The sequence below is a fragment of the Budorcas taxicolor genome, chromosome 7 (assembly GCF_023091745.1).
Source record: "Budorcas taxicolor isolate Tak-1 chromosome 7, Takin1.1, whole genome shotgun sequence".
Classification (NCBI taxonomy): domain Eukaryota; kingdom Metazoa; phylum Chordata; class Mammalia; order Artiodactyla; family Bovidae; genus Budorcas; species Budorcas taxicolor.
Window position 1 is genome coordinate 58,655,244 of NC_068916.1, and position 21,183 is coordinate 58,676,426.

The 21,183-nt window shown below is 42.1% G+C and overlaps 1 protein-coding gene across 1 annotated transcript; it reads left to right on the forward strand.

Annotated features, from left to right (window-relative positions):
* The first annotated feature begins 17,360 nt into the window (after nt 1-17,360).
* On the forward strand, nt 17,361-20,617 carry SCGB3A2 (secretoglobin family 3A member 2). The gene is made up of 3 exons (XM_052644319.1): nt 17,361-17,415; nt 20,004-20,203; nt 20,594-20,617. Exons 1-3 carry the CDS (start codon nt 17,361-17,363, stop codon nt 20,615-20,617), a joined length of 279 nt encoding a protein of 92 aa, XP_052500279.1.
* The last annotated feature ends 566 nt before the right edge of the window (nt 20,618-21,183 follow it).

Consider the following 21,183-nt stretch of genomic DNA (forward strand, 5'->3'; position numbering starts at 1 on the left):
CTCTTAGTGACCCCATGGACTGCAGCCTACCAGGCTCTTCCATCAACGGGATTTTCCAGGTAGTGGAGTGGGGTGCCATTGCCTTCTCCAGCTTATTCCTCTAGGTCTGGCCTAAATTCCCACTCTCATGACGACTTTCTCATACATATCAATGTGCCTCATTTGCCCAGCCTGGGAGCCACTAATTCCCATCCCAGCATCACAGTAATGTTGACAGGACTCTGACTCTGCTCCATTTCAGAGTTCTAGTTCTTCAGATTTAGTTATATCTCTGCCACTTTGAATTACAAAGACATGGGGACCTGGGGTGAACCAGATGACAAGGCCTTTGCCGGCCAAGCCTAGAAGAAAGGCACTGAGTAGGCTACCATGGAAAAGATGTCAAGGACAGACTTGACTCTCCAAAGAAACATCATAACTGATATAGGTTTGAAACTCTCCATGGTCAGCAGTTGCAACACTGACATAGCCTCCAAGTTGCTATAAAAATAGCCAAAGTTTAGTCAGGCTTAATTTCTACAACTACATACACAGCATAAATTTCTACTCTCTCTTGTAATAACTGCAGAGTATTTTCATGTTCCTGCTTTAGAATGTATCTTTCTCTACTGCTGATATTCCTTTTTATCCCCTCTCCTCCTTCTCCTCCTCTTTTTCATATTTAGCTTCTCTACTACAGTTTTTAACACTTATTCTGTGACAGCCTCTATACTACTTACCGTCCGTATGATATTGCATACCATGAGTTATGTACCTAGTATGTGTCCAATGCTTTGCTCATATACTGCATTTAATTTACTTCTCATAGTAAATCTATGATGTAGAAAGAATTATTACAGATGAGGAAAGTAAGGATCAGAGAAGTTAGTAAACTCCTGTAGTCAAATATCCTGTAGTTAAAAAAGCAGAACTGAGTTTTAAGCCGACTTCTACTTAATTGAAAATTTACATTCTTGACACTGTTCTTTAGTTCTCTGTGTATATTCTCCACGGCATAAAGGGGGCCCATAGTTATATTCCCAATTAGTTTATTATTTAGAGTTTTTCTTTAATTCACAGTATTTAATAATTCCAAAGATGGAACACTAGCAAAACGCATTTTGTTATTGACTTCACTTCATATACATGAAACCAAAACTCAAAGAAGCTGTCATCAGGCAGCTCACTGGACTAGGAACTAGCACCCTTGAACTAAGACCTCCTAATGCCTAGAGCTGTATGTTCCCCATTTCATTACAAGGCTTCCTTATTATTCCTTATTGTGAGAAAAGTGTCTTGAAGTTGCTGTCCTGCGGTGTTGGACTCTGCCCCAGTGACCCTCCGAGTCCCCGTAAGGGAAGATGGTCACATCAGCTGCATATAGGAGGCAGGGACAAGGATAGCACAAATGTCTGACCTTATGAATTACGGTTGAGCTCAGTTGGTAAAGAATCTGCCTGCAATGCAGGAGACCCGGGTTCGATTCCTGGGTCGGGATGATCCACTGGAGAAGGGATAGGCTACCCACTCCAGTATTCTTGGGCTTCCCTGGTGGCTCAGATGGTAAAGAGTCTGCCTGCAATGTGGGGGGCCTGGGTTTGATCCCTGGGTTGGGACGATCCCCTGGAGAAGCAAAAGGCTACCCACTCCAGTATTCTTGCCTGGAGAACTCCATGGACTATATAGTCCACAGGGTTGCAAAGAGTTGGACATGACTGAGCGGTTCTCATGTTCCCTTTTCAATATCTTGTGAGAAACCTAGTGGCTTTTGCCTCATGTTGTTGGTATTGTTGACTGTTTCTGTTGCATTTCTATTTTTTATATTTAAGCCGCTCAAGTTGTGGAGATAGCCTGTTAGTGCCTATTCAGTCTGTTAATACCTCCAGGTTTTTGCTTATTGTGTTCTTGCTGCCTAGAATGACTCCCCTACACCCTTTTCTACTAGTGAATTCCTGCCCGCCCATATCCTAGTGGATTGAGTTGCTTCTTCCTCTTATACTTCATAGTGCATGATATAAGCTTAATTTCAGCAACAACGCATGTTTATCAGAAATCATTGTCTCAATAAATGTCTTAGATATCACATCTTATTTTACTTTTCCATCTAATACCTTAGACAAAAAATTTAATACCCCTGAGCTTTATGTTCCACCTTTTTAACATAGATAAATAGTATGAGTACTTTGGAGCAATGTCGTTAAGTTCTAAAGGAATAATCCTGTGAAATACTTGGAAATATGATCACAAGCTGGAATCAAGATTGCCAGGAGGAATATCAATAACTTCAGATATGCAGATGACACCATCCTAATGGCAGAAAGCAAAGAAGAATAAAGAGCCTCTTGATGAAAGTGAAAGAGGGGAGTGAAAAAAATGGCTTAAAACTCAACATTCAGAAGACTAAGATCATGGTATCCAGTCCCATCACTTCATGGCAAATAGATGGGGGAACAATGGAAACAGCGACATTTTATTTTCCTGGGTTCCAAAATCATGGCTGATGGAGACTGCAGACATGAAATTAAAAGATGCTTACTCCTTGGAAGAAAAGCTATGACCAATCTAGAAAGCATGTTAAAAAGTAGAGATATCACTTTGCTGTCAAAGGCCTGTATAGTCCAAGTTAGGTTTTTCCAGTAGTCATGTATAGATGTAAGAGTTGGACCATAAAGAAGGCTGAGCTCCAAAGAATTGATGCTTTTGAATTGTGGTATTGGAGAAAACTCTTGGGAGTCCCTTGGACAGCAGAGAGATCCAACCAGTCCATCCTAAAGGAAATCAGTCCTGAATATTCATTGGAAGGACTGATGCTGAAGCTGAATCTCCAATACTTTGGCAAAGTATGCGAAGAACAGACTCACTGGAAAAGACCCTGATGCTGGGAAAGATTGAGGGCCAAAGGGGAAGGGAATGACAGAGGATGAGATGGTTGGATGGCATCAATGGACAACATGAGTTTGGGCACGCTCTATGAGATGGTGAAGGACAGGGAAATCTGGTGTGTTGCACTCCATGAGGTCAGACACAAAGAGTCAGACACAGCTTAGTGACTGAACAACAACACTCTGATGTATTAATATTTCAGGTTGATTCCTTTTCTTCCTTCCTCTGATGGAAGCCTAAGAGATTTTTCTGATATTTACCCTGGGAATCTTGTTGCGCTCCTGGAGATATTGTGCCCTTCCCACTGCTATGACTGGGTCCCTCTGCTGTTTTTAGCTCTCAGAATTGTGCGTGCTGAGCTTCCACCATTTCGTCAGTTATAATTCAGGTTTCTCCTCCTCCAGCACTAGCTTGCCAGGTGGTTTGCCCTCATGAGTCTGTTCCAGTAAGCTGTGACTCCCTGTAATTGCCTGGCTTCCTCTCCAGGCTTAGGGCAGTTAACCCTGTGCCCTTATGTGTCTAATGGATCCTAGAGTAGTTGTTGATTCAGTAGTCTTCCGAGCTTTTTATGTGTTGTTAGAACAGAGCAGTAACTTTGAAGCTCTTTATATGTGGAATCAGAAAGCAGCTCTAGACTTCGTGAACACTTTCTACCGTTGCTGATGACAATATCTTGGAAGTCGTGGATTTGGCATCCATAGACTAGAGACTGCTGAGAGGATAGAATATTATTGCAGCTTCTATTTAGAAGAGTGCCTGTTTATTTATCCAGGTTCTGGCATGACTGAAGGATCCTAAGGGTGATCCCCGACACTGCTAGATATTTAGAGGTGCTGCGAAAACCTCTGAGGACTAGAGGCTCTCAGGGCTTCCAAGGACATTAGTCTCCTTGCTTACTTGGCTATCACGCTGTGCATCTTTCCACTCTCCCGCACATAAACGCCCACTCTAGTCAACACCCACTCTCCCAAATCAACTACAATAGTTTCCAAACCTTCTGCGATGTTTTAGTGTTTCTTTTTGCTTATCATTTGAGAAATAAAATGAAAAAGCAAAAACAGTAATTCCCCACTCATCCTTTTAATTGTGTAATTCATTACTGCCCTGTAGCACAGACTCCAACCAGTCCATTCTGAAGGCGATCAACCCTGGGATTTCTTTGGAAGGAATGATGCTAAAGCTGAAGCTCCAGTACTTTGGCCACCTCATGCGAAGAGTTGACTCATTGGAAAAGACTCTGATGCTGGGAGGGACTGGGGGCAGGAGGAGAAGGGGACGACCGAGGATGAGATGGCTGGATGGCATCACTGACTCGATGGACGTGAGTCCGAGTGAACTCCGGGAGTTGGTGATGGACAGGGAGGCCTGGCGTGCTGCAATTCATGGGGTCACAAAGAGTCGGACACGACTGAGCGACTGAACTGAACTGAACTGAACTGAGCACAGACTCTGCCATAAGAAATGTATTCACAAACCTCTTTTCTGTTGTTTTTGCTTTGTTTTGTAGACCATCTCTGAACTGGCCACAAGGGGGCACTTGTGAACCATTTTGAAAATTGATTTGTGCTCAACATCAAATCTCACAAACCCTCATGGTTTCCCATAGTTTGGAGCTATTCCTCCCTGGAAGAAATAAAATGTACAGTTAAGGGCTTCTAGAGCAGGGAGGCATATCAGACATAATCTAATTGAGCTTGTCAACCTGAAAGCCCCAGATCTCAGGACCTGTGATAGTGTTATTAAGTATTGGTGAGGCTTTGGAGCTATTCTAAACATTTCAAAAAGGAAATATTTTAAGTGTTTAAGTTGGTATTGGGCATTAAGTGGTTCTGACTTTAAATCATTATAGGCTTACTCATTTGATAGTCAAAACCTTAAAAAAATTGAGACCTATAAGGGAAAATAATTTGTGCATCAGCATTTACTGAGCTGGAGACTTCTGCTTGTGAGAGTCCTAGAAATGGTGGTGAGGGAGCTTCACCAACTTTATTATTATTTTATTTTATTTTATTTTTTAATTTTAAAATCTTTAATTCTTACATGTGTTCCCAAACATGAACCCCCCTCCCACCGCCCTCCCCATAACATCTCTGTGGGTCATCCCCATGCACCAGCCCCAAGCATGCTGTATCCTGCGTCAGACATAGACTGGCGATTCAATTCTTACATGATAGTATACATGATAGCATGCCATTCTCCCAAATCATCCCACCCTCTCCCTCTCCCTCTGAGTCCAAAAGTCCGTTATACACAGCTGTGTCTTTTTTCCTGTCTTGCATACAGGGTCGTCATTGCCATCTTTCTAAATTCCATGTATATGTGTTAGTATACTGTATTGGTGTTTTTCTTTCTGGCTTACTTCACTCTGTATAATCGGCTCCAGTTTCATCCATCTCATCAGAACTGATTCAAATGAATTCTTTTTAACGGCTGAGTAATACTCCATTGTGTATATGTACCACTGCTTTCTTATCCATTCATCTGCTGATGGACATCTAGGTTGTTTCCATGTCCTGGCTATTATAAACAGTGCTGCGATGAACATTGGGGTACATGCGTCTCTTTCAATTCTGGTTTCCTCGGTGTGTATGCCCAGCAGTGGGATTGCTGGGTCATAAGGGAGTTCTATTTGCAATTTTTTAAGGAATCTCCACACTGTTCTCCATAGTGGCTGTACTAGTTTGCATTCCCACCAACAGTGTAGGAGGGTTCCCTTTTCTCCACACCCTCTCCAGCATTTATTGCTTGCAGATTTTTGGATCGCAGCCATTCTGACTGGTGTGAAGTGGTACCTCATTGTGGTTTTGATTTGCATTTCTCTGATAATGAGTGATGTTGAGCATCTTTTCATGTGTTTGTTAGCCATCCGTATGTCTTCTTTGGAGAAATGTCTATTTAGTTCTTTGGCCCATTTTTTGATTGGGTCGTTTATTTTTCTGGAATTGAGCTGCATAAGTTGCTTGTATATTTTTGAGATTAGTTGTTTGTCCATTGCTTCATTTGCTATTATTTTCTCCCATTCAGAAGGCTGTCTTTTCACCTTGCTGATATTTTCCTTTGTTGTGCAGAAGCTTTTAATTTTAATTAGATCCCATTTGTTTATTTTTGCTTTTATTTCCAGAATTCTGGGAGGTGGATCATAGAGGATCCTGCTGAGCTTCACCAACTTTAAAGTGGCTTACTGCAATCTTGAGCGCTTCCTTCTTAAATTAAGGTTTAGGTTAAGGAAGCTATTGGAATCTATGATAATAGAATTGGAAATGGTAATAAAGATGGTATAATCTATCCTGTTATCTATTATAATAATCTTTTATATAGTAAGTGTGACATTAGCTCACCTCTATTTTTGGGTTTTAATACTGATTCACTAAGCTGTACAATCTTGTCATTTCTAATCATATTTCAAAAGAACTCTTAAATTCTGTTTTACATCCTAGTCTATTCTTCCTTCATTGTGATAGGTCCCCAAGTATTTGAACAATATCTTAAGGTCCCCTTGATTTGTCTTATCTCCAGGCTGGTGTTCCTATGTTCATTAACTTTCTCTCATGTGATCTTTCAAAAACCTAGACACCCATCTTAATACAGATTTGTTGTGAATTTAATATGGATATGGGTTCTTTGCAGTCCTCCCACCTAGAATTAGAGTGTTTTTCCTCTCTGCTCAGATCTGGACTGGTCCTATGGCTTGACTGGAATAGCAGAATGTAGCTTAAAACAGTGGTCCCCAGGAACAGGGATCAGTTGGCAGCAGGGACCAGTTTCACGCAACACAATTTTTCCATGGACCTTAGGGGTGGAGATGGTTTGCGGATGATTCAGATGCATTGCATTTATTGTACATTTTATTATTATTACATCAGCTCCACCTCATATTATCAGGCATTAGATCCAGGAGGTTGGAGACCCCTGTTGTAAAAGAAACTGTGTATATTTTGAGGCTAAGCATTATGACATCTTTGATCGCTCTGTGGTAAAGAAACCACCTGCTAGAGCAGGAGATGAGGGTTCAATCTCTGGGTCGGAAAGATCTCCTGGAGAGGGAAATGGCAACCCACTCTAGTATTCTTGCCTGGGAAATCCCATGGACAGAGGAGCCTGGCGGGCTGCAGTCCATGGGGCTACAAGGGAGTCAGACACGACTTAGCGACTAAACGACAGCAAATCAGGACGTCTACAGTTGTTATCTTTTCCTGGAATACACTTTCTGGCACTCATGGACAACAAAGGCCTCTTGCAGACAGCCCTCTGCTGAGCTGCTGGCCAAAGCCAGCTACAAAGGCCAGTATTTTGTATATCCAGACATCCCAGTGCCTCGAAAACAGACAGCAGAAGGATACAGTCACTTCAAAGAATTATGAGAATAGTAAACTGTGGTTGTTTCAAGCCACTAAGTTTTAGAGTAATTTATTATGCAGCCTTAAATAACTAATAGGTCCAGGTTGCAAATTGCTTCCAAGAATTAGATTCAGATTGAAATAGCTTGACTATGACTAAACCAGTACTGAAATAAATTTTTTTCTTCTTTGATTTTGATATCACATTTTTATAATTCTGGTAGATTTTTTAAGATTAAATTCATCTTTTTTCGACATGTACACACAGTTTCATTATATTCATTTGTTTTTGGTTGCACTAGGTCTTTGCTGCTGCATGCAGGCCTTCTCTAGTTGTGGAGAGTGGGGTCTCGGCGTCTCACTGTGCTGGCTTCTCTTGTCGTGGAGCCTGGACTCTAGGTGCATGGACTTCAGCCCATGGGGCACGTGGGCTCAGTACTTTGCTGGTTTTGGGTGCAGAGACTTCAGTAGTTGCTGCACAGGGGCTCCCAGCAGCTATGGCTCCTGGGCTCTGGAGCACAGGCTCAGCAGGTGTGGTGAAAGAGTTGCTCCACGGCATGTGGAATCTTCCCAGAGCAGGGAACGCACCTGTGTCCCCTGCGTTCTCAGGTGGATTCTCATCTACTGTGTCACCGAGGAAGTCCCCATTCCGGTATATTTTTATAGCTGTATTATCAGAGCCTGTGGAGTTTGAAATGATTTTTTAGATTAAAACACTTTTTGCTCATATTGATTTAAAAAAAAAAGGATCATTGAAATTAGTTTGGTCTTATTTTCAGTCCCTTCCTTTGTCAATAAAGTAATGAGTCCTAAATTTTTTTCCAGATGTGATGGAATGATAACCCTCATTTTCATTATTGTGATACCTACCTGTAAACCAAGAGCCTGAACATACACCATTTTAATTAATCCACGTAACCATATATGCTTAATATTTGATTTTCCTTTACAGGTGAATGAGCTGATATTCAGAAAGGTGAAATGATTTCCTATGGGAATTAAATGAAAGAAATTGATTAAAGTTTCTCTGACCCCAGTCAACTGTTCTTTCTGTTTCGCCATCGATGTAAGCTGTCAAAGCTGGCAAACTGAGGCACAAACATAGGATTAGAACAGAACAACTTTTTTCCACTGAAGGACTGATTTGACTAAGAGAAGTGAGGGCACTGCTGGGGTTTGACCTCGCCTGGAGAGTCACGGCCTGAGTAGAGTAAGAAGAGCATCCACGGAGCGGGTGCCGAATAGGAAGAGAGTCCAAGCCCTTGCAGAGAGAAGAGGTCATTTAAGTGTATACATGTGTATACATATATTCTCTGGTTCTGTCCACTGGGAGGACCTTGATGCAGGATATCCTGATTGACATGAGTAACCTAGTAGCAGGATGATTCCACAATATTTTAATACCTTTCTTCTAAAAAGAACCAAGGGTCACTTTTTGGAGAAAGGTTTATTCTAGGGTTGGGGCAGAGAAAATTGAAGATGAGCCTGGATCATCTTGGGATTCCCTGGTAGTTCAGCTGGTAGAGTCCGCCTGCAATGCAGGTGGACCCAGGTTTGATTCCTGGGTCAGGAAAATCGCCTGGAGAAGGGAATGGCTACCCACTCTAGTATTCTGGCCTGGAGAATTCCGTGGACTCTACAGTCCATGATGTCTCAAAGAACTGGACATGACTGAGTGACTTTCACTGGGTCATCCTATAGTACCAAGGCAAGCAAAAGCAAATGCATGAAGAAAGATAGGAACACACCAGAGGCAGAGACAAGCTTGCAAGGGCTTTCACTGGCAATATTTGAGACATTTTGCTTATCAAATATAACATTATAGTAATGGCTGATACTCCATTTGGTAAGGTAGGAACCCATGAGTTGCTTCTGATATTTAAGCAGTAAATTGAATGTTTGCTTGGAAATGGGATATTTACAGAGTTTCAATGTACATTTCCACAGAACATTTGTTATTTAAACAGGGAAATGAGCACAATGGAGAAGTCGGCAGACTTCACCTTAATCAAGGAATCACGATGAATAATACACACAGTAGAGGATAAACCCTGTGCCAAACTGATAGGATCCACTGACAATACAGCCTGACTTCTTACATAACCAGAACCTGGCAATGAGGAAACATTGGATGAAGCCAAATTGAGCAATAGTCTACAAAAAAAAAAAAAAAAAAAAGTGGGAGGGGGCGGCTGTGGTCTTTCAAAATGTCATGAAAGTCAAGGCAAGATGGAGCAACTCTTCCAGAGTGAATAAGACAAAAAAGACATAATGACTAAGTGTAATACCCAGTTCTGAACTGCATCATTTGCTACAAAAGGACAGGATTCAGATAGTTGGTGAAACTTGAATTATGTCTAAGTCCCAATTGGTAGTAATGTATCAACATTAATTTCTAATTATATTCAAGTAGGAGGATGTCTGTCCTCATAGTATGCACCAGTATTCCTGAAGTGATGGAGCATCGAATCAACAATTCACTTTCAAATGGTTCCAGAAAGAATTCTTCGTACTCTACTCAGATCTTTTCTATAAGCATGAAGTTGTCTCAAATTAAAAAAACTTATGCCAAAAAAACCTCAATTATTTGTTTCCTGGATACAGTGATTATTCATTCTCCTCCTTTTATTCTATATAGCAAGCCAAAAGAAATATGAAATTCATTAAAGAGAAAATTTAAATAAAAATCTCCAAATATTCAAAATTTAAATAATTGAGACGTTGGTGGTCATGAACTTGTTGGTAATCGTAGCTGCTGTGTTTGAGGTTATGGTTAGGAAGCTGGAAAACAAAAAGTGGAGAGGGAGAGAGTGGTAATAATAATAACATCTGATGTATATTGAATGCTCATCCTGCATTAGTATTTCTTGTAAACATTTTGCGTGTTCATTCCTTCTCTGGTTCATAACAGTCCTATAAGGAAGTCAATTTTGTTAGCCTCATTTTATAAGTTGATAAAACTGAGGTTCAAAGAGATAAGGTAACTTCCCTAATAGAGGAACTAGGATGCAAATCCAGGCAAGCTGGTGCCAGGACCTGTGCTCTTAATTACTAAATGAAGAATAAGGGCATTCAAGGGACAAAAAAGCAATCTCAGCACTGGGAAGATTTCAAGAAGCCTGAGACACTGTTGAGCAAACATTATCAACTATGCACATTTGTCTGAGGCTTGCCAGGAGCCCACTCATGTTAGTAAAAAGGCCTCTCTCTCCCTGTACTTCGGGTCAAGAGTCATAGGGTAAACATTGGGAAAGAGGAAAGTGATTTATAGCAGAGGCTCTGATTGAGGACCTGTAACTTGGCAAAGTGCACCATGAACTTTTCATCTTCTGTGAGTCACGCCCACATGGTGAACGTGCAGTCTGCCTGTTTCTTGGAGGGGTGTTAACTCACATATTCAAGAGAAGGCAAGGCTGAGGTCTTGACTGATTTAGTTGCTAAAGGTACAGTGACTGACTCCTAGATTTAGACAGTTTATCACTTTATTGACAGAAAAGAGAATAGACCAAAAGTGTCAGATCCCTATCATCTTTGTCTCATACATTAAAAAGGATAAAAGTAGGGGCTTCCCCGGTTGTCCAGTGGTTAAGAATCTGCCTTGCAATACAGGAGACGTGGGTTCAGTCTCTGGTTGGGGGAAGATTCCGCCTGCCAAGGAGCAACTAATCCCATGAGCCCTGCAACAAGAGAAGTCTGCTCACCACAACGAAGAGTAGCTGTTGCTCACTGCCACTAGAGAAAGCCCTTGTGTAGCAATGAAGACTCACCATGGGCAAATGAAATCTTCTTTAAAAAAAACAATAAAGGATGAACATGAAACAGAAGGGACTGGATGACTCCAAGGCCAGTTATGGGGAGCTAATTCTAGACTGCAGCTGAGAGGTTTGGTTTGAATTATTCTGCAGCTCTTGTTCCAAGGCAGGTAGGGCAGAAAGTCCCACGTCTCATAGAACCTGGGAGGCAATGTCTTACGCCACCCAGGAGAGATGTGAAGGTGTGTGGGAGATGGCTCCTGTAGCCCTCCATCCTCTTGGGTTCCAGGAGGACCACAAGGTGTTTCCCTAAGACTCAGATAAGCTATGGTTCAACCCTTCACCTGTGTGGATCACTGTAAGGTCACCAGGTGATATGGTAAAGTTGTTCCGCTATAAAGAGCAGTTGAAAGGTAGGATTTAGAACATGATCTAGTCATGGAGAATGTCTGCTGGGCACTGGAGCGCTGTCTCTGGGAGTGCTGACATCTTTGCTGGAGGGAAGGTATAGCAGATGCTATTCTGGTCTTCTAACAAGACGGTGACATTAGCTGTGAATGTGAGAATGGGCCATCGATTGGGAGTATGGGGTCATCAGAGCCCAGACTCTTCAATGAAAGACCTTTCTGCTTCCCTTACACTATAAATCCCTCTGACCAAGTTCAGCCCTGCTCAAGAACCGAAATATCTCACTACAGATCAAGTCTTGACAAATCAAGTCCCAGTCCCAGGCCACCAGAAATTAGTTTTTTTATAGTCATACCTTCTCATTAACTCATCTGACACAATCTATGGGCTGTTTGATTGTAAACTGAAGATTTGTTTGAAATCTGCCATGGTTAGGGCCTGTGAACAAACAGTGCTGGGCAGAGAAAGATGGAAGAGACTTTTCCCACACATCTTTCTTTTTAATTTACTTACTTGTCTTAATTAGTTTCTTAAAGCATTACGAATTCTAGTTTTAGCTCTCATCTTCTCTGGTTATCCAAATCTTTGAATTTAAGAACCACTTTAATTCACGAAGTCATCTTTGAAAACTCCAGCCTGGACAAATTCACTTTTTTACATTTTTGAGGCTTCTCAGATTTTTACTTCAATTTGGTCTTGATTTATGGGTCATTTCCTGTGTTTCTTCCTTATGGGCTAGTATTCTATTTGGATTTCCCTGCAGTGTCTGTAAAGAGGCTAAAAGTTAGCCTTAAACAATAATGGACTGATTTTCACTAGAAAGTGTGAAAGTGTTAGTCATTCAGTCCTGTCCGACTCTTTGCTTTCAGGCTTCTCTGTCCATAGGATTTCCCAGGCAAGAATGCTGGAGTGGATTGCCATTTCCTTCTCCAGGGGATCATCCCAAACCCAGTGATTGAATCTGGGTCTCCTGCATTACAGGCAGATTCTTTACTGTCTGAGACAATAGGGAAGACCTACTTTTCACTAAATAGGACTCAATCAATATGGTAGAGTCAAGAATTTTTTTTTTTTTGCTTTTCTCCAAACTCCACGTGGTTGGTATACAAAGCTGTGACATTTGACTGTTACATGCTTGTGGTTTTCAAGACGAATTTTGAGACTATTTCCCCTTATTTAGGCCTTCACTTTAAGCCACTTTGACCATCCAGTTTACAGCAAGCAGAAGAGAAGATATTGAACTCTACTCAATGTCTCCAGCGTGACTTCCCAGTTACTGTCTCTTGTCACCTAGAAGGAAGAGTGTGAGACAAAATCTCAGGCTGATTCTTTTATTTTTCCGATCTGTGTCTTGAATCTACATTCGGTTGGCTTCTTTAGAACTATCATTCTTCTCACGGAGACAAAAAGGACATGGTATATCGTTCCATCTGTTTGTGCCATCTTTAGTTTCTTTCATCAGCATCTTATTGTTTTTGCCTCCTTAGGTATATTTATTCATAGGTATTTCATTCTTTTCTGTGAAATGGTAAGTGGGATTGTTTCCTTAATTTCTCTTTCTGATCTTTTGTTGTTAGTGTATAGAAATGCAACCTAATTTTATATCCTGCAGCTTGATCAAACTCACTGATGAGCTCTAGTAGTTTTTCTGGTGGTGTCTTTAGGATCTTCTATGTATAGTATCATGTCATCTGCAAGCAGTGATAATTTTATTTTTTCATTTTTGATTTGGATTCCTCTTATTTTTTTTCTCTGATTGCTATAGCTAGTACTTCCAAAACTATGTTGAACAAAATTGTCAAGAGTGGGCATCCTAGATTCGTTCCTGATCTTAGAGGAAATGTTTTCAGCTTTTCGCCATTGAGAATAAGGTTAGCTGTGGGTTTGTCATATATGGCCTTTCTTCTGTTGGACTTACTGAGTTGCTTCTAACAGTTTCCTTTAATATAATTAAGAAGAGGCAGGAGTGATGCTATATTTCTAAAATCTACCACAGAAGCACATCCACCAAACGTGCTCAATAAACACTTGTTGAATGACTAACTGAACTTCCACTCCCAATTATGAACTTAATCTCCACAAAAATTCGTTCAAAAAACACACCCCAAATCAATTTAGAAACAGTGGCATTTGTTTCCTTTTCATTTCTTCTAATGAATTATTTATTAACAAGCGCTTGCTGGAAAAGCTTATTCAGTTCAGTTCAGTTCAGTTCATTCACTCAGTCGTGTCTGACTCTCTGCGACCCCATGAATCGCAGCACACCAGGCCTCCCTATCCATAAGGGTTTCAAGGTAAAGAAATACAAATCAGAAGAAAGGGCTCAAATTCTGGCCACATTATATATATTTAAGTGACTCTGGCAACTAATTCATTGCTTTCAGCTTCAGACTTTCTTATTTATAAAATGCGATTAAAGCTCTTTATCATCAGGGCTTTTGTGAGAATGAAGTGGATACCATATGCAAAGTGTAGGGCCTGGCACTGATTGATAGTTCCTAATAATAGTATCAAGTGTGTAAGATTTTGTGTTAGGATCCAAACATGAACAAGAAAAGGTCCTTTGAGATGTTTACAAATTAGTCCTGGGAAAGAAGAATGTGTTTTATATTTACGCAGGTCATCAGATCAGGAGATGACTGCCATTTTAAAGATTGTTACAGCGATAGATCCCCAGAAAGGGGCCTGCCACACCACAGGGCAGTAGGGTGCATGGGAAGCACTGGCTTTGTCGGGAAGGTGTGGTAGGGGAGTGGGCAGGAGCCTTTACTCTGGTTTCTGTGGGAAGGGATGGGGAGACAGGGTAAGCAGGTTTAGGATAGGCTAGTTTGAATAATTTCAGTGGGCTCTGTCTGGGGTGTAGGCACTCTCCCTAGCTGTTTGGTACCTGCCTGGGCCTCAGGGGGTAATTGAGGCAGGCAGACAGTGGCCCAGTGTTGGGGCTCTCCAAGGAGGTGGTTGGCAGTGTGGGCTGTAGATTGGCTGGTTTGCTTAGGGAAGTACATTCCCAGGTGAGTCATTTGCTATTTAAGAATTACTTAGCCCTGGGAACAGTAGTCCCTCCAAGATCAGCAAGGCCCCAGAATGTCAAAGCATCAGAAATATGGACTAAAAAGACAAGAATAATACATGGACTCAGGACACAGGAAGCATGGGAGTAGCCAAGCCTGAATCTCTTTTCAGGTCTGACTGTACCCCTAACCCTCTTTTTCTCTACAATCAGTCCACCCTGTTAGCTTCATCACAGCACCTAGGACTAGTTCTTTATTTGTTTACATGTTTATTGTCTGTTTATCCCATTACGTTGTCAGTTCCATGAAAGCAGGAAATTAGCTTGCCTTGTTAACTGCTCCAGTCTCAGTTCCTGACAGTGCTGGGCACAGAGAAGATGCTTAGCAACTATTTGTTGAACAAAGAATGAAAACAGTTGTGTTTGATGGTTTTGTATGTGTGTCTGTTCACATGCACATGTTACTGTTCATGTAAGCATGAGAACGTTTGTGTTTGTGAGAGGTCGCGTGTGTATGTGTGTTGCGTGGAGGAGGTTCCAGTCTTCAGCCTAAGCAATCCGCGTTCACAGCTAGGTTGTGGTGAAGACAATGTCTGGTCTACTGCTAGATGGGCTTACCAGAAATCTATTAGCACAGGGTCTGAAGAGCTTCCCGGGAGAGAGCTCAACTCCAGGACCAACAGAGCAGCTGGAAACAGTGCCACACACTTCAGAGGTGGAAAGCGAGAAGCATCTGCGTGTGTACCACTCTGTTTCTCCTCGATTGATCTAGCCTCTTGTGAACTTGTAACGTGGCACTTACGAGAGAGAGGCTGTTTCCAAACTGAAAGAGCTGTTTTGACCAAAATCTCTATCATATTTTAGTATATGGTGTGTTAGGCAGAATCCAACCAAAAAATCAAAACCATATCTGGTGACCACACAGGAAAAATTTAACTTGAAAGATAATTTACAAGGTGCTAGAAAAGCAGTTGAAGCAACCAGGGGAAAGATGAGTCAACCCAGAGATTAGAAGGTGCAGGAAGCTTCTACTGCTTCTTGGCCAGGAGGGGCAGGGAGAGCAAGTGGGGTCCAGGCTGGGGCTGCGCCATGGAAGCTGGGACAGTGGTGGGACTCCCTGGCTTGTGCTGGACCACAGGTGAAAGGGCGTTTCTGGAAGGAGCCATAGAGAAGTGGAGTCACTGCCTGAGATGTCTCCTGAAGCAGAGAGAGGGAGAAGCATCCTGTTTCCTCCCTTTCTCTCCCCTCCAATCTTGTCCCAGGGCCTCCTGTTTGCCCTCCCTAACCAAAATGCCGTTGGCCAGGAAGTCCGGAAACCACAGTTTGGAAAACGGAGCTTCCCATAGTGCAGGGCAGAGGGGGTGGATGTGCACAGAGAGGATTTGAGAACAAAATGGAAACAACCAGCGGAGATAAGGGCAGTACTAGTTCCATATTCTGTCAGAATGTCATTAACATAAAAATAAAGGATGACATTGACTCGATACCACTTCACCACATACAGCCTTGGCCATGTGAGAGTTCTGGCTAGGGAAAATTCCCCAGGAATAGATGAAGCTTTCTCGGGCAGAGAAAGCAGTAGAAGGGGCAGAATTGAGTATGTGTGGCAGTAATACATGATCTCCTCTGTGTAGTTTATGAAGTAGCAGAAAAATAAAGAAATGGCAGTTGTAACTTGGCAATGTATGGAAATGAACAACAGGTGACATTTATTAGGTGTTAATCTTGGGTTGGTACAGTTACATCCTAGGTCTACATAATTACATTAAATCCTCATAATAGTACCATACCCTCAAGCAGGGCCCCAATTCCTGGCCTTGCATCTAAAGTGGGCTATGCTTTGATATGTCTTCCTCAGAAGGTTCTGAGTACCCCCTCAGTGGAGGGGGTGGCTGAGGCCAGTAACATCATTTGCTCAGGTAGGCTTGAGCTGGGACTGGGACCCACCTGGACTCTGATTTCTATTTCTCCCTTTCACAGTTCATTCTTTCTCTTTTTCTTGCACTAGATACACCAAGGAGCTCTAGGGCTTGGGCTTACAGATGGGATCCTCCCCTGGCCAACAAGTATTTCATTTGCATGATTGCAAGGGACTGGACTGCCAAAAGGCTTCTGACATGCATGTTTTAGTGACCCAAGTTATTTATATATATGAGATCTTGTAAAAAAATTTTTTTTCCCTCAGGGTTACACCCCTTTGGGACTGTCTTGCTGTTAGCTGTTAAATGTCCTATTTTAGATGAGAACAATACTATAGAATAACTACTGAATCCCAGGTCTTTAAAAAGGCATTTTTACTTTGGGTCCAGAACTAAATGAGAACACAGAGAAGGCCTGACTCTAGGTATTCCCCCCAGATAGGTGGGAGGCACCAGAAGTGGTCAAATATCTTGCTATGGTAAATATGTGACAGGGTTGGGGTAAATTCCAGAAAAACATGGTTACTAAATGCCGTTAAGCTGAGTCTATATTATTTCAGGGCTGAAGGGACCTCAGAATTGTCAACTGGGACGTTCATCAGGTTATGTGTTTCTCTGAACTTTAAATGGATAGAACACTGGAGGAAAGCAACAGAGCCTTAATCCTTTTAATCCTGATACAAAAACTTCTTTTCAGAGTTCTTCCAGGGAAAGGACTCAGAGCTTTTTGCTTACCACCGCCCCCTATCCCACTCCGTGTCTCGTGTAAGAGCTTGTGGTGTGAGAGAGCCTTGAGGGTGCTCTAAGTTAGGGCTTTGTTTCTCATGGGAACATAAGGGAAAGTGGAAAAAGCCTTCAATTTGTTTAGAGAGGAAACATGACCTTCACGCTGTTCTTCCCAGGGGCGAGTCAAGTGGTCGTGACCGAAATCCAAGTCCTTGGCATATAAGTATGTGTGTGTGCAGAAGCCACCGCCACACTTGCTACAGCAAGAGGAACCACGGGCTCAGTGGACTCCTTAGGTTTTCCAGTTTAATTTTAAACTCCAGGTAAACATCACAGGTAACCCACCATGAAGCTGGTCACTGTGTTCCTACTGGTGACCATTGGCATTTGCAGTTACTCTGGTAAGTGGCCTGGAACACACGATCTCTCTCTACTTTCTTGATAACAAGAACGCAACTAGTGAGCATATGCTCCTGGTGGCATATAGTGAAGGGAGTTTTAGAGCCACAGATATTGGTAAGGTCGGAAGGGACTTCAGATGCCTCCTGCTCCCAGCTACAAGCTCTAATCCAACACAAGTTATCCCTGGTGTATCCTACAAAGAAATTAATCAGCTCCCACTGAGGGTCAACAAATGTACTTCATTACTGAACTTTGGCCACCATTAGTGTTAGTCGCTCAGTCGTACCTGACCCTTTGCGACCCCATGGATGGCAGCCCTCTGTCCATGAGATTTTCCAGGCAAGGATACTGGAATGGGTTGCTATTTCCTTCTCCAGGGGATCTTCCCAACTCAGGAATCGAACCCAGGTCTCCTGCACTGCAGGCAGATTCTTTACCAACTGAGCTACAAGGGGCCACCATTGATTTTCCTTAATTTTGAATTAAGATTTGATTCTTTCATGTTTCTGAAATTATATGGAGTCATCCTTGCTCTCATCTCTAATCAGATTGCCATGCTGGTTCTCTTGAGACATGGCTACTTTTATATGTTCATACAATCAACAGGTATTTGTTAAATGGCTATAATCTGTTGGGCACTGGGCTTTGGGAGATTCAGAACTGAATCAGACATGCCTATTTCTGTCAAGGTTCTTGTAGTCTGGCAGAGGAGTGAAGACTTCTACAGAAGTCACTATTGTACTGGTCCACTGTGATACGCAATGAAAGTACAGATAGAGCTCTGTGGCAGGGGTGAGGGGTGGAACAGTTCCATTTCTAGGTTATAGAAGCTGGCTTCTTGGAGGAGAATCCAAGAATCCCTTCTTTTTGGAGGGGGGCATTTGAGCTACAGGAAGATACATTTGGGTGTATCTGCAGAATACATCATAATGGCTGCTGCTCATTTGGAGAACAGAAAGCTTTGAGGATCTCCCCTCTGAAATAGATAGGTAAATACAGAGAAGACACTCACCAAAGTGCTGAAAGTAAGAAGTAGGCAGATTAATCATGAGAAACTGTGTGATACCCATGCTACAATGGTGACTTTGACTTGTGAATTTTTGAACTAATTTGTAACTTCACCTGTCATTCTTTAATGTCTAGGGGTACCTGAGGAGAGGTGGCAGCAGAGAGATGGGTGGGAAGGATATAAATATCTCCTTTCTGGAGGAGAACTTTGGGTGGGAAAATAGGCAGTAGAAAGTGAAGGAAAAATAGGTGTACAAGCTCCATTTTTTTTTATTTGAATAAGAAAACAGAAAAGATTTCAAAGGAGGATGAAGCATTGGCCAGCAGTATGGGGGGTGGGAGTGCCAGCAGGAAGATGTGTGTCTCATGTATGTGCTTCTACACCTGTGTATTTAATACATGCACATGTATTTTGTAAAAATATGTATAATATGCACTTCCCCCGTTCTCTAACATCTATGTGAAAGTTATCTTGCTGAAGATATAAAATGCAGTTGTCCCATAGAAGAGCCATGGTAGCTCCCCTTTACACTTGGGGAAAAAAAATTTCAGACTCATTCATATGACATTCAAGTCTTAAAATCTGATCTCACCCAGATTGCAGCCTCACCTGCTTAGCACATCCAAGTGGAATTAAGAAGACTCACCATCCTGTGTATGGTCTTTAATCTTATTATCTTGGTGTCTTGGTCAATTGTTTTCCTCTTTCAAATGCTGCTCCCCTTCTTTACCTGTCATCCTGATATTTGACTCAAGACACAACTATGGCAACATCTATTCTGGGAGAATTCCTGTAACACTCTCCTATATTAGAATTAATCATCACTTCTTCTGCATTTCTGTAGAGCTTTGCCCATAATGTTAGCATAGCACATGCTGCACTGTGGCACACACAGATCTTTACTGTCCATCAGATTGCATGGGTTTTCTGAATCAAATATCTTTTTCATTCATCTGTGTCTCTGCTCCAAATGACTTAGAGTCCATACCCAGTTATGTTTGTAGCACTGAGTTGAGTTGGTTGGGAGCAGTTTCCTGGGCTCTGGTTGGGCCCATTCATGTGTCCAAGTGGAAGGTCATTATAGCATCTTTCCATTCGTTTCAAGCTCATGGGCTGCGGAGACAGCCACATGCAAAGTATACCCCTGTCCAGTCAATCACTGGTATCTACTGAGTTCATACTGTATACCAGGGTCTGTTCTAGGCCTGGGGTACAGCAGTGAATAAAACTCAATCCTTATTCTCGAGGAGCATACATTCTGGTGAGAGGATGAAGGTTAAATAAATAAATAAAGATTTAATATTTTAGGTAGTGGTAAGAAAAATAAAGAAGGAGGGTGACTGGTGATGCCATTTTAGACACATCTCTGAGAATGTAACATTTGATGAGAGACCAAATAAGTGAAGAAGAAAGACACGTAGCTATCTGGTGAAGGAAAGTTCTAGAGGGATAGAACAGTAGGCGCAGAGGTCCCGAAGCAGAAGTGTGTTGGGAAATCAAGATGCCTAGGTCTGAAATGGAGCCACGGATAGAGTGGAGGGTGGTGAGGTCTCACTTGGGATCTCTTCTGCTCTGCAGCTACCGCCTTCCTCATCCAGAGTTTGCCGCTTCCCGTGAACAAGGCCTTGCCTTTGCCTCTGGATGCTCTCCCATTCCTGGACCCACTTAAGCTTCTTCTGAATACTTTGGGCATTTCCGTTGAGCACCTCGTGGAAGGGCTGAGGAAGTGTGTCAATGAGCTGACACCAGAGGCTTCCGAGGCCGTGAAAAAACTACTGGTAACTACAGCTTGTGGGGCTAACTTGGTCAACGGGCAGGGTTTACTCACCCTGAGTGCCCTTTCTCTCCAGCCCACTCCCACCCGACCTGTTCTCATTTGTGAACCTGTATTTCCCCACCGTGGACTGTACCCACACACATTCAGCATGTCCTGGAATCTCAGGGCAAGTGCAGTACCCACAATTCTAGAAGGCATTTTTGAATGAGAAAGACTTGTGTTCTGGTTGTAAAATGTGTGCCACTTCTCAGCTCTGTGATCCTGGGTGGGACTCAATCACTCTTAAGCTTTTGTTTCCTTGTCAGGGTAATGGTGGTGAAATAGGATATTGACTACTTGCTAATGACATATAAACTGCTCTTATTTTTAATATTGTCCTTTTGACTTTCAGGAGGCGCTCTCATATTTGGTGTGATGGCAGAAAAAGCAAGAGTCGGGGAGGGAGGGAGGGAGATGATGCTCCCCCTCCCTCCCCCGCAGAAACTCTTTCCATCCTAAAATGTAGCTGCCCAAAAAAAGAATGAATAAAGCATTGAAAAGACTCCAGTTTGTCCTGTTTTTTTGGGGGGGGACTCTATTCAGGAGGGCCTAGCTAGATAGTTTTGTCCTTGGTTTATAAACTCTAGACAGTCTGTTGTTATGAAGACAACTCACATTTCCTTTCCTCTCTTTATAAGATGGTACTTTATTTAGTTTTGCACATTCATTTCAATATTCTTCACCTTTATTTTTTATTTATTAAAATTAATTTTATTGGAGTACAGTTGCTTTACAATGTTGTGTTAGTTGCTGTACAGTAGAAACTAACTTAACGTTGTAAAGACAACTCAAATTTTCAGTAAGGTGTAATCATTCTTTCCCTTTCCTTTTTCTTATTATCTGATGATTTTTCAGACTCCTCAGGTTCTTATTCCCCTACTTCTAAAGAAATTTTAGAAGATTTTTGTTGAAGTATAGTTGATGCACAATATTATAGATTAC

Coding starts and splice junctions, on each gene's coding strand:
- SCGB3A2 (XM_052644319.1), top strand. CDS start 17,361: ATGAAGCTGGTCACTGTGTTCCTACTGGTGACCATTGGCATTTGCAGT. Junction 17,416..20,003: donor TGGCATTTGCAGTTACTCTG/GTAAGTGGCCTG, acceptor TCTGCTCTGCAG/CTACCGCCTTCCTCATCCAG. Junction 20,204..20,593: donor AGGCCGTGAAAAAACTACTG/GTAACTACAGCT, acceptor TTTGACTTTCAG/GAGGCGCTCTCATATTTGGT.